This window comes from Sinocyclocheilus grahami, unplaced genomic scaffold (assembly GCF_001515645.1).
Source record: "Sinocyclocheilus grahami isolate Dianchi unplaced genomic scaffold, SAMN03320097.WGS_v1.1 scaffold350.1, whole genome shotgun sequence".
In the NCBI taxonomy this organism is placed as follows: Eukaryota; Metazoa; Chordata; class Actinopteri; order Cypriniformes; family Cyprinidae; genus Sinocyclocheilus; species Sinocyclocheilus grahami.
Genome location: NW_015505529.1, coordinates 1,136,258 through 1,150,226, shown reverse-complemented (window position 1 = coordinate 1,150,226; position 13,969 = coordinate 1,136,258). Strand labels below are relative to the sequence as shown.

At 36.7% G+C, this 13,969-nt stretch overlaps 1 protein-coding gene across 5 annotated transcripts in view; it reads right to left on the bottom strand.

Annotated features, from left to right (window-relative positions):
• The window catches only part of myo1cb (myosin Ic, paralog b), a 50,663-nt gene that overhangs the window by 8,384 nt on the left and 28,310 nt on the right, over positions 1-13,969 (bottom strand). For 3 of the 5 annotated variants that reach the window (XM_016229306.1, XM_016229307.1, XM_016229309.1), the window contains 15 exons: positions 7,867-8,022; positions 7,661-7,776; positions 5,152-5,350; positions 4,651-4,731; positions 4,211-4,441; positions 3,342-3,440; positions 3,021-3,134; positions 2,758-2,829; positions 2,117-2,236; positions 1,774-1,853; positions 1,055-1,160; positions 645-725; positions 464-555; positions 255-349; positions 64-110 (listed from right to left, as the gene is read on the bottom strand). In XM_016229306.1, the coding sequence (XP_016084792.1) occupies positions 64-110; positions 255-349; positions 464-555; positions 645-725; positions 1,055-1,160; positions 1,774-1,853; positions 2,117-2,236; positions 2,758-2,829; positions 3,021-3,134; positions 3,342-3,440; positions 4,211-4,441; positions 4,651-4,731; positions 5,152-5,350; positions 7,661-7,776; positions 7,867-8,022 (1,689 nt within the window). Of the gene's footprint in view, positions 1-63; positions 111-254; positions 350-463; positions 556-644; positions 726-1,054; positions 1,161-1,773; positions 1,854-2,116; positions 2,237-2,757; positions 2,830-3,020; positions 3,135-3,341; positions 3,441-4,210; positions 4,442-4,650; positions 4,732-5,151; positions 5,351-7,660; positions 7,777-7,866; positions 8,023-9,131; positions 9,140-13,969 lie in introns of those variants that run through there. The other 2 variants (XM_016229310.1, XM_016229308.1) reach the window with 2 other exon arrangements.

Below are 13,969 nucleotides of genomic sequence, written 5' to 3'. Positions count from 1 at the left end.
AAAGTGAAAGTATATATATATAAATTTTTTTTTCTTTTTTTTTTTCTGGGCCTGTGCCCTCACCTCCTTCAGGTTTCTGAAAAGGAGATCATTGTTCTTGTCCAGGAAGCCTAAAAGATGGAAAATACACAATGACGTCAGTCAACGCTCAGCCTGGGAAAAATCTGTGGGCATAAGTGCCCGCTTTTGTTCAATGACGTGCTCTCTTTTTGTTTCTTCATTTTTTTATTGCTGCGCTCTGTTCAGTAACTGACCGTTCACATTGTAGTTGACTTCTCCTGCGTAGTGGATCAGTCTGAACTCCTCACGACCCATTACTTTACGGGTTTTTCCATCAGCCAGCTTGTGACTGTAATGTAATGCAGATGCAGATGTATAAATATCATATATATTAGTTTTCAAATGCTCAGGATATAATTTTAGGTATTAGATCGAATGATAAAAGGAAGGTGGAGTGACTGACGTTAGGAAGTGTGCGTGGCCACCAACAGTGTTCTCAAGCTTCTCCAGGAAGGTGATGTCACTGGCATCTCCAGGCCGGAGACACTCTTCATCCTGTAGATAGAACGGTAAATGATTATAGATATATGCAGCTTAAAACAATGTTTCATATTTTGATGGAAGTTCACAGAGAGCATTCTTACCAGGATAGAAATGATTCCTTTAAACTTCTCCTCCACAAGATCACAAATGATCTTGTTGTTAAAATATTGCACAGGCTCCCACTGGAGAATGCAAAAACATAAGCATTACTGCATTTGAACTAAGAGGAAAATATTCAAGATTTGCTATAAAATTCAAGGAATGCAATAACAAGAGCATTCCCAGCCCACCCGTGAATCCAGGCCACAAACAGGCTTTCTTTAACAGTCTATGTGTCACAATGTTTTATCGGCAGTGCGAGAGGTCAGCATTATCATAACAGCACAAAAATAAAGCCCACGACACGTTTGCCCACAATGTGCCCATTGAGCACCCCGCACATGAGTTACATATGCTGAGCTGTGTGTGTGTACAGAATGCATATGAGTTAGGTGTTTCAGGGAATTCTCACCGTGATTCCCTCGGCTTCATATTCCTCCTGCTCCGACTTCAGAGTCAGTTCAATGAAGAGCTGCTGCAGCTTCTCATTACAATAGTTGATACAAAACTGCTCAAAACTAAACAGACAGGCAAAGAGAGGCAGAGTGAGTTATCTCTGAAAATTAGTCCGATTCTACTCGTTAACAATAAATAAATAAATAGTTACCCAGATTCAAAGATAACCAAAATAATAAATGAAGGCTTTATTTTTTTATATAATGTATGAATATTATTTGAAAATATTGCATAAATATGAATCCAATATGATTAATAATATGATTAGTATGATAATTAATATGATATATATATATATATATATATATACATACATACATACATATACATGAAAATACTCATTTATTGTTTATGCCATGTTTTTTTTATGTTCTTGCGGTTTTAGTTTTGGTTATTTTGTTTTATATGTCGTTTTATTGGAAAGCACTTTGGTCAACATGAGTTGTTTTTAAATGTGCTATACAAATAATAAACAAACAAACAATAAAAATAAAATGTAAAATGTAAAACAATATAATTACAATAATATTTAAGATTATAATATGAAATGCCATCAAATATTACAATAATAATGTGATTTAATTATTTAAAATATTTAAATTGATATTAAAATATTTAGAGTAGTATAAAATAAACAGTTTATGCAATATAACATATAGTATGTATTTACTCTACCTGTTGTTCTGAAAGACTTCAAAGCCATAGATATCCAGCAGACCAATGACAGAGGCGTTCTTACTGTTGAATGAATCATCCTGCGAGACATTAAAAGCACAAAAATATTCAACAACAGCTGTGGTATGCCGTTCAGACTAAACATACACAGCCTGTAAGATCATATGGAGAGAATGTGTTCTATTAACAGTCATCGGAAAACCAGAGTAATCAGATGACATGTCCCTGCTAGGCTTTCTCCATGTGGGGGCACCAAACATCCACATTTAATAACAAGCCTCTATCAGAGAATCTGCAAAGCCATGGAGCTGCTAGTGTATTTAACAACAGAACGAGTCCATACCTTGAAGGCCAGAGAGCCATTAATTTTGTTGACCAGCCAAGTAAAAGTACGACCGTATATGGCTTTAGATAAGGCATCCCGTGCTGAAGCGGCCTGCTCTTGATTTAAAGGACTCATCAGCTATAACAAAAATTAATTAGAAGAATTAAAAAGAACCACTCAGTAATTATTACGAATTGTACACACACATACAACTTTTTTTTACACTGAATACTCAGAACAAACTAAACACTCGAAAAAAGCTTTTAAAGTTAACCAACACTATTTTATTACAGATGGTTTGAATAAAAGCTTTGAATTGAATCTGTGATTTAAGATTCTTCATACTTTATTAATCATTAAATTGTTGAGGAAAATGTTAGTGGTGCTTTCCCATGTAATATTTACTGCCTACAACAAAGTTTCTATGATATTCTGCTCCCTATGACTCAGATTCCTAATTTATTGTAAAGCTATGGGATTTTTTCACCCTTTTTATCAACTGCCAAAAATCATGAATATGATCAATAGTAATAGCAGACTTCCCCTCAACAAACAAGTTTTGAAAAATCCCTAACTCCAAGTATGAGCAATTAATACTGATATTTGTCTGTTAGCAATAGCAATAACTAACATTTCACTCTAAATAATTGGAAACATACCTCTTCTCCTTTGGCAATGATCTTTTTATGTGTTAGAGCCTCCTTAAGAACAGTGCCATCCACACCCAACAACTGCAATATCACAAACACACACACACACACACACACACACACACACACACACACACACACACACACACAAACAGTCAAAAAACAAACCCCTGCCATGTAATTTCAAGAGAAGAGACATGGTTAGAGCTTTAAACACAGAGGTCATGCACATGTGGCCACAGACCAGTGATATAAATAAACTGTCCTGTTACCCTGGCTAAGTATTTAATCTGTGTCTCTGTAGTGATGTAGGCACTGCCGCTGTCCTCTCCTCCGTACTGGACATTCCCCAAGTGTAGTACACTGGCAATAATGTTCAAAAGCTCCTGTGGAGAGAAAGGGATGGGTGTGAATGAGAGGAAAGGTCACAATTTACAAGGTAATGTGTCATTTCTGACAACAGATTTTAAAAATAAGGACTGTTTGCCCAGATAAAGAGGAAGAACTTTCTATTTCTTGGAGAAAAACATTCAGTCATTCTTCACTGTGTGTGTTTGTGTGTGTGTGGTGATTGGTCAGTTTGTCTGTCATACCTCCACTTCATCATCAGTGAAGCCAATGACGCTCAAGGCTTTCCTCACTATCTTCCAGTCATTGCGGTCATTTATGGAGCTCACTTTGGGACAGTTACCCTAAAAAACAAAAACAAAAACAAAAAAAACACAGTCAATCAGCTCAACAGAGGAAACCAAGGAAGGAGGGGCTCCTCTTGACTTCCTCAATTAAACACCAGGGGAGCGAGAGGAAGCAACAGAGGGACATTCCTGCATACTTTTTGAATTTATGATGAATACTCGTACAAAAGTCCAACATAAAATGCATGTGGTAAACTGAGCTGAAAAATATTATTGGACATTTTTATTTAGTATTGGTATTTCTGCATCAGAGTAAAATAAAAAAGGTAATGATGTGAAATATCAAGTCACATTTTGAGAAATAGTTGCAATTGCAAGAAATAAAGTTGCAAATAATTGAAACTATGAGATAAATAGTGCCAATAATAACAGATAAATTTCAGATATAATAAAGAAATATTATAAAAAGAAAAAAATTTGTGAAATATAAAGTCGCAATAACAAAAAAGATATAAAAAGACAAAGTTGCAATAATGAGATCAAGTCGCAATTGCGCAATATAAAACCACATTGAGAGATGTAACATCACATTGCAAGATAGAAGATTAAAGTGTAAAAAAAAAAGGCACAAGAAGACACAAAGTTATAATTACCAATTTATTTTTGTTACAGTGAGGTGGAAACGACTGAAACTGAATGGCCTACTTGACCAGCATGACCTAGTGTGGCTGAATCATGTGTTAACACAGCTCTTTCTTAAATATACAGTTTTCTTTAGACCTCAGACATCTGCTGTAATCATAACAAGAGTGTGAGGTCCGTCTCACCTTCACCAGATACTGGTACTGCTGGGCGTTCTTCTCCAGGCCCAGTCTCCTTAGCAGATCATCCTCTCCTCCCTCTATAAGCTGATAAAAGATGTGGAAGTTCCTCTCGCCGTGGCTCTGGTGCACGACACGTGATTTCTCCAACAGGTAGTTAATGATGTGACCTCCTACGGGAGCACCCTGCCAACGGGGACACCCAAAGGGAGAAGCAAAGGGGATAATACCGGGTTTCTGACACGCATGCAAACACGCATAATGTCACAGACAAACACAAACACGTAAACACGCAGGTGGATGCAGCCAAATCCCCAAACCAAGGAGAGCATTTAAGGGTAAAGGTGTATCGACAGAAGGTGGATCACAGAAATTGAGACGTGAGCTTTGTTTGATGATCATTTAATGACAATAACATTGTAATAATAACACAAGAGTGAACTCACCTTGAAGTCAAACTGAATGTCCATGTATTTCCCAAAGCGACTGGAATTGTCATTTCGTAGAGTTTTTGCATTCCCAAAGGCCTGAGAGAAGAAAAACAAACAACGATAGAAAGGAAAATTGAGGAGTATTAAAATTTAGGATGGCGTACAGAAAACGAGCTTTTTAATTTAGACAAATGTGAGTATACACACGCGCTACTAGATGCGCATTCATTGCTAGTTTACAGGGAAGCACCACATCTGCAAAACAGCCGTCTGTGCTGCTTCCGTTGGCCTTCCCATTTTTAGATGTCCTTTTTTTAGAGGTTTACGAGGACTACAAACTGCTCAGAATAAACTTGGCATCGTTGAGAGTCATTCTGGGAATTTTCCTCTGTGACAGCAGTCCAGGGCAACAATTACAGCCCGTACTGATCTCACCACTATACGCTGGCATTTGGAGATCAGTGAAATTGTATGTCATGAAACATGTGGGGTTAGATGAGCTGTGTGCATGTTTACCTCCAGCACAGGGTTGGATTGTAGCAGGCGATCTTTGACGGTCTGCACATGCTCACTGGCAGGGCAGGTGATGGCGTAGTACTGCAGAACCTTTTTGGAGGCTTCGGTCTTGCCAGCACCACTCTCACCTGAGATGAGGATGCACTGGTCCCGTCTCTCAGTCCGCATGGAGCGATACGCATTATCAGCCACAGCGTAACTGTATAGGGAATGTGTCAACATCATAAGCGCTTGGTTATGTATTTTAACAAATGATAATAATTTATCAAAACAGAAAGATTATGAATGTGAAATGCAACAACAACAAAAATAATAATAATAAAAAATGTTAAATTAAGTAGATAAATAAAAATTAAATACTTATATAAATTTAATACAAATTATTTAAATTTTCAGCATTTTAATTTAAATCCATTTTCTTGAATTCACTTAACCAAATACAATAATTATGACAGATTCATTATAAACAAAAAATAGAATAAAATAAAAAAAGCAATAGAGTAATATTATTGCTGCATCGTTATTGTATTTGAATTTTTGCATTAAAATTTTACATACAAATAATAATAAATAATAATACAAACAAGCAATACACAACAACAACAACAATAATAATAATAATAATAATAATAATAATAGGTAGATTAAAAAAATATCATAGATAAAAAAATTGTATATATAAATTAAGATTATGGACGAACTTAATGAACCAAACTAAAATAAAAAATATAATTAAATTAATTATTAAAATTAATAATATAAATTAATATTTATAATACTCATTTATGTTTTATATTTTATTATTTCTATTTCGTTAAATTATTATTTCTATTACAGTACATGTATTTAATTAAAATGCAGCTTTTAATATGTCTAATAATCTCTCTTGGTCTTATAATGTATGTGCAGTGTTGCTTCAAATTCCTTTTCTGGTAGCATTAAAATAACACATTCCTTTGGTAGAAGTCTAAATGGACATTCAGGTGTCAGTAACATTGTTGTGTAAACAGTGGAAAAGCCCAGTGAGGATGGAGTTGCCAATGATTTTCATGAGGAAAGAGCAGTTACACCAGAGAGGGTCTGTGTTTTTTCAGCCTGTGTGAGAGCCGAGATAATGCTTTCATCACTTTTACACGTCTGCTATCAGTGTAAGACGAACACAGTGGTACAGGTTCGGGTGAACTGTAACGTTATACTTCACTTTATCCCTCCGGATAACTGAAAGCTGTCACACACACACATAAACCTTACAGATGAGAGTCTATGAATGTTACGATTGTAGCAGAACTTCAGTTTCAGTCAAAGGAATTTCCTCTTCACTAATAGAAGAAAACAAAGAAGATAAACAAGCTCCACCAAGTACATTAAAATGTGGATTAGGCATTTTGCATATTTAATATTAATATATATTTAAAGCAATTTGCATTTGTTAATTAGTCAACAGAAATGTTCACTGAAATTTTGTAGTCCTAAAATGTGGAAGAGAATTCGTTTTTTCAAGCCACTGGTTCCCTTTGGAATTTCTAGTTTTTTGGTGTGAACTTTACATTGTGAACTTTATATTTATTTTATGAAATATTTACGAAATTATAAATAACAATTTGAAAATGAATAAACATAAAAATATGAAAGATTTATTTTAGATGGGAACTTCTTGATTCTGTAATCATAATATAATATTTCTCACAAAAAAAAAAAAGTGTTAAAAAAATGAATAAAAAAAAAGGTTAAAATTCTGGTAAGTCAGTTTTTTCCAAGTAAATAATTGGATATAGCGCAGCATAGTTTGAAGGGTTTAAAGTTTGTTAAATGTGCAGCGTGCAGTGACTGGTGAACTCTCCCATCCACATCCAATTCACTCTAGCCTTCTTGGAGCTGTCAAAATAAAAGTCCCGTTTCTGACACATCGGGCCAAAACAGAAAAACTTGCCGATGCTGATGATTAAAAATGCCAAGCTTTAGACAACCACTACCTCAAATATGAATTCTGAAGCTACTCTATTTTTTTTAGAGGGGGGAAAAACTTTTGTCGCTAAATAAGGACTACAAATACCATAAGGATGCAAGTTTACATGCGTGACAAATCAGGCCATTGTTGTAGTCCTTGGCCCTGTCCCAAATGGCAGAATTCATGTGCACATGCGCTCTTGCTGACTTACAAAGGTCGCCACGAGCACGTGTCTGTTAAGTACGCAAGCCCATAGGGTGTCTTATTTGTTATTTTAGCTTTCCCAAGGGTGCACGCACGCGCCTCCTTTGTACCCTCGATGCGCACTTCTGCCGAGCCCGCACTGGGGCGAGCTCTGCGGCAGACTTCTACCCGACAGTCAAAATGGCATTAGGTCAGGAAAATGTGGACACGGAGGAAGACAGCGAGGGTTTACAGTGCAATTTGGGACAGGGCCCTTATTTGTTTTTTAACATAACCATTACCCATCCCATTAGACTAATCTGCATAATAAAAGAGATCAGAATTGTGGGTAATAATGACTTGTTGCTGATGGCTTACATGTGAGGTGAGACTTCATAGAAATTGACGCCCCTGTATCGATCCATGTGCTGTTTAGTGTAGATCTCCAGGTCTTTGTAGGGGTTCATGGACACCAGTACTGAGCCAATGTACGTCTGTGGGAGGAAGACAGACACACAGAGATCAGATCAATTCTCTGGGCTTTGAGCTTTAAGAGTGAATAGTACCGGAAGAACAGCTCTTACATAAATGAGGTTCTCCTTGAAGCGTTTGCGGAGGTTCTCGATGAACGCCACCTCGCTGGTGTGGTTCTCCAGCAGGACAAAGTCCTGCACGCCCACCCGGTCCCTGGCTGTCAGGGCACTCTCCATCATGACCCGGATTCCGTCACTGCCCACAGCCTGACAGAGAAAGAGCAGAAGTGAGATACAGAATCACACTTCCATCCTCCAGACGCAGAGCAGCACGAGGTGATGTATAAACACTGCAACACACAGTATGTCAAGGCCCTCTGGAGAGCCTTGAATAAACTCAACCACTCCATCATGACCCTTCCCATTTCATAACACACTCAGAGTTCAGCTCATTTGAAATCCAGCTTTTATTTTAAAGTATTTGTATGAAAGAGTTCTCACGGAATACCATTGTGAACAAAATGTCACGATCTAAAACAGTGGATTTGTGTCAAGCACAATTTTAAGCTACAATTAATACTCGGAAACTCTAAAAGTACCAGGAAGTACTACTTTGACTTTTTTGATAAGGTACCACAATAATACCACAGTAATTTTTAGACAATTACCTTGTGTACAATGGCTATACAGCTAGGAAAGCAAGATACACTACAGTTCAAAAGTTTGGGGTCAGTAAAACATATTTTTGCAACAATTATTTTTGTTTTATTCAGCGAGGACACATAAACTGATCAAAAGTGACAGTAAAAAAAGTGAAGAATAAATTACATTTTAAAATACATTCAAATAGAAAGCAGTTGTTTTAAATTTTAATAATGTTTCACGCCATTAATCTTCACTGTATTTTTTATCAAATAAATGCAACCTTGGTGAGAATAAGAGATTTATTTTAAAAAACAAACTTCTGACAAGCAACGGCACTATACTGGATTTTAGCCTACATTAGAGATTTTTTTAATTTATCAATATTAATTGATATTGGATTGGTTAATACTAGATATCTTATTTTACACGCTAATTTGCTTCACTGTGACCTTTATTTTTAATAATTCAAACATTTAATATGACCTTGTTGCATTTAAATCAACTGATTTTAGTTTTTGGTGTTTTAATTTTAATATATTTAAACCAAATAGCACAAGTCACAATAGCTACAAGGTACTCCTGGCAGTACCGTATAAACACTGTTGTATAAAAATACGATCATCATTATGTACTATATTCAAATACCAAAGTATTACCATCTGATCCCATCATTACTTAATGGCACCACCACAGTACTATTTATAAGGTACAATGCTGTTTTACATCATTACCTTGATTACAGCACTTTTACAAACACACAAGACACTGTAAACCATCAATTTTCACACTTAAACCACATCTCACAACTCCATCAGTGCAAACTCCACCCAAACCCAAGTGTGCTGGTGCAGCAGAAACACAGTCATACTCACATCTATAACCAGATCTGTATTTTTAAAGAGATAACTCTTCTCCACAATGGAGGCCTGCGTTTTCCGCATTAGATTCCCGATGTTTGACAAATCCATGGAGTCGAAACAACTTTAGCTGTCGATCTTCGACCAGAGATGCTCTTTAACTAGTAGGACACACAAATGTACTAAGTTCTAACAGGTCACTTGTCATCTGATGTCTTGTTATCCTGATCAAAGAGGACTATGGGTGACGCTTCCTAGCTTGAAACAGAAAAGCGCACTTACACCCAATCACACACACACAAACACACTCAGATGAACAAATGCGTGATTATGCATCGAAACACACACGGTCACATTGTGTGAATGCACCAGCTGCTATGGCTGTTGTTTTGCTATTGACACAGCAGCAGCCGTCCCCTGGAGGGAGAGACAGAGAGAGACAGATACAGCACACCTGAGCAAGCACTTTAATTAAGTTGATGCACACCAATTACAACAGAACCGAGAACGAGGGGGGCTAACGGTGGGAAAAAACAAGCCGAAAGAAAAACATAACAAGCGAGCAGGAACAGTCGACAAGTGTAGTGCCAGGAAGTGACTTCATTCCCAATCCGTCAGCCTGCTGAATGCACTAACAGAGCAGCACCATCTCTGAAAGTCTAACATGGCCGTGCGTTGCTCTCTCGTTCCCTATTAGGCTGGTTTTGCATATCCAGCTCAAATCTGGTTTTGTGCAATCTGCAAACAACCACATGGAATCTGGTTTTCACAAATCAGACACAAACAACGTATTGTGTGTTTAAATAAGAACCAGATCAAAATTCAAGTGTTTTTGTCATTTAGGACGAAACGCTTATTTGATGTCATAAAAACATATTAACAATATAAGCAGTGCCAAGGTGTTTAGAGTGGATAGTGCACAGCTATGTGGTTGCTAGGTGGTTAATTACTGGCTAAAGTAAAAAAAAAAAAATTTCTTATTGTGTTACTACATTATTTTCTTAATATTATATTATTAATTATATTTCTATTATATTCTCTAGATATGCTAGAGTCCCTCTTTCAGTCTAAATGTATGGGATATTTTAAACCTGTTTTAATATTTATATAGGTTATACTGAACATACACTACCATTTAAAAGTTTGGGGTCAGTAGAAGAAATTAAAGAAATTAATGCTTTTATTCAGCAAGGATGCATTCAATTGATCAAAAGTGACAGTAAAGATTTTATAACACACTTTTATTCATCAAAGAAATTCATCAACATATCCACAAAAATATTTGAAATTAATAGTTTACTGTATTTTGATCAAATAAATGCATCTTTAGTGAACGAGACTTCTTTCAAAACCTTTAAAAAAATAATTATTAACCCCACCTTTTGAACAAAGTGTACATATTTGATTTAAACAAATAAGAATGCAGACACTCAGCCCCACAGATCAGATTTGAAAATCAAATCAGAAACGTGTCCAGTGAACATACTGCACACTTTTCTTAATCACATGTACTTGTTTGTCTGTCTTAATTTGTGTGCATATTCTACTGCAGTCACACAGAACTGACAGTTAATAATTGGTGGTGAAGTCATAATCAAAACTAAATCTGCTGGCTAGACAGACCATGACATAATTTGCTGGCCAGCTCAAGCTAAATGTGTCCTGTCCTTTGAAAGATCATTACCACTGAAGCTACTGTACGTACTCCGAGACACTTGTATAATACAGATCTGCAACACTTGTATAATACAGACAGCTTTTACTTTGATTAAATATTTACTTTTTGAGGAGATAATCGTTTTCATTCTATGGCCTCCAACTGACAAAACTGTTCTATACTGTTTTTATAGCTAAATAAATTTAGAAATTCATACCACACATTATACTACACAGTTTGAAAAATTGATATATTTATTTTGAGATATGTAAAAGATTACATTTATTAGTGTTATTAAATTATTAGTGCTTTTAAAAATGAACTTTAAAGGGATAGTTCACCCAAAAAGAAGTTCACCTTCGTTCATCTTCAGAACACAAATTAAGATATTTTTTATGAAATCCGAGAGCTTTCCGACCCTGCATAGACAGCAATGCAACTGACAGGTTCAAAGCCTAGAAAGGTAGTAAAGGACATCGTTACAATAGTCCATGTGCCATCAGTGGTTCAACCGCAACATTATGCGTCGTGGTACCCTGATGAACACGCGTCGAAGACTGACACAGAAAAGAAGAAATTGTTGAATAAAGTCATTATTTTTGTTTCCTTCGCGCAGAAAAAGTATTCTCGCAGATTCATAAAATAACGGTTGAACCACTGATGGCATATGGACTATTTTAACGATGTCTTTACTAAGACATTTCTGGGCCTTGATTGTGGTAATTTGCATTTGTATATTTTGTATTGTATTTTTGGGTGAACTATCTCTCTAAGCGAGCGTTAGATGACTGCAAAGGTCATCTAATTTTAAATGTAAAAATGCAGGAAATAAGCTTGTACAATAAAATATTGAAATTAATCTAATTGGATATCAAGGTCATACAAGGATCTTTGGGCTCAGAGTTGTCTGAGGGTTCTTTGTGCACATTAGCAAATATTATCTGTGCATCACCTAGACGTAAAACACTTAGAGCTGCCAAAAGCCAATATAAACAAATCTAACCATTCATTTAGAACAATAAATATGCCCCAATCAGAAAGCAGACCCTTGTCCCCCCAAGACCCCTTCCTATGGTACTTTCTCCAGAAACAGGTTCTATAATGGCATTGTTCTTCTTTATAGATTTGCTTTCCGGTTCTTTCTTTCCCACCCCTGGTCCTGGTCTCCTTCCCCATGCATGCAGGTCTATAAGGCAAGCTACGCGCTTTTGCCATGTGCTCACTTTTTCCAAATCCTGCTCTGCAAACAACGGACTGAAAAGCTCGAGACACGACCGTGGGCAAATTATTCACTCTCCATTTCACTCTAACCTCCTCTGAAAAAGAAAGATCAAAGAGGGCGCGGTTTGTTCTTCGTGAACAATAATTGCCTTTCGCATGACCTTCTAACATCCTACTGATTCGCTGGGCTCTTGTGAGCAGAGCTGTGTCAGGGAGATCTGCTGAGTCAAGCTGCCTACGTCAGCACTTCTCACATTGCAAGAAGACATAGCAGTCTTCGGAAACAGGCGAATAGGGACCAGAGCTTTGATTACAAAGATTGATTTTTGAATCAATGTGCAAAAAAACACTCCAGTATTTCATTTCTCTAAGGACAAGTCAGCGATTCTGTCCAGTTAACAACTCCAGATATAACCAGAGGATGATGAAGAAGAGAAGAATGTATTGTGCATTTTTTTCATAATTAATGAAGGCAGTGGATAAAGGGCACATTCCTAGATATCCAGAGCATAGTCATGCGCTCCTCCCCTTCTCACCAGGAAGAGTGGAGAATGGTGGAAAAGAAAAGCACGTCTTGTCTGCTTGCTTATGATTTTAAGCTTTTGAGGTTACCAACGGTTTCCATCCTGATTGAGTCATCTGGCTCACTTGTTACCTTCTCTCTTCTTTCCGCAAGAAAGAACAAGGAGTGGAGACACCCAGACTTGTGGAGAGGCACAGCTAGCTACATTAAAAACGATGAATGCATAAAAGTGTTTCTTCAAATAAGGTCACTATTACAGTACCAACAGATTAAATAAAACCACAAAAAGTCAACTTTTGCTATTTTTAATATTAGGAATACATAAAAACAAGATTTATTTACTACTTTACATTGTTTATTTTTGCCAGCTTTTATCAGTTTACCCATGCCCGAGGCTTAAAATATTATGAATATATATATTTTTTATATATTTATAAATAACAGGAAGGGGGCCAACACTTTTTTCACACCACATATTACACAAAGATAATGCAAGCAAATACAAAATGCAGTTTTTAAATGATTATCTATTTTATTAAGGGAAAAAAGCGGTCCAAACATGCCTGGCCCTACGTGAAAAAGAACGTTTATTAAATTATTAAATCTAATAACTGGTTGTGCCACGTTTTGCAGCAACAACTGCAATCAAGTGTTTGCGATAACTGGCAATGAGTCTTTCACATCGCTGTGGAGGAATTTTGGCCCACTCTTCTTTGCAGAATTGTTTTAATTCAGCCACATTGGAGGGTTTTCGAGCATGAATGGACTGTTTAAGCATCTCAATTGGATTTAAGTCCGGACTTTGATTTGGCCACTCCAAAACCTTAATTTAGTTTTTCTTGAGCCATTCAGAGGTGGACTTGCTGGTGTGTTTGGGATCATTGTCCTGCTGCATAACCCAAGTGTGCTTGAGCTTGAGGTCACAAACTGATGGCTGGACATTCTCCTTCAGGATTTTCTGATAAAGTGCAGAATTCATGGTTCCATGGTTCCTGCAAAGCAGCCCCAGATCATCACACTATCACCACCATGTTTGACTGTTGGTATGATGTTCTTTTTATGAAATGCTGTGTTGGTTTTACGCCAGATGTAACGCGACACACACCTTCCAAAAAGTTCAACTTTTGTCTAATCAGTCCACAGAATATTTGCCCAAAAGTCTTGGGGATAATCAAGATATTATTTGGCAAATGAGAGACGAGCCTTTGTGTTCTTTCTGGTCAGCAGTGGCTTTTGCCTTGGAACTCTCCCATGGATGCCATTTTTGCCCAGTCTCTTTCTTATTGTTGAACCATGAACACTGACCTTAAT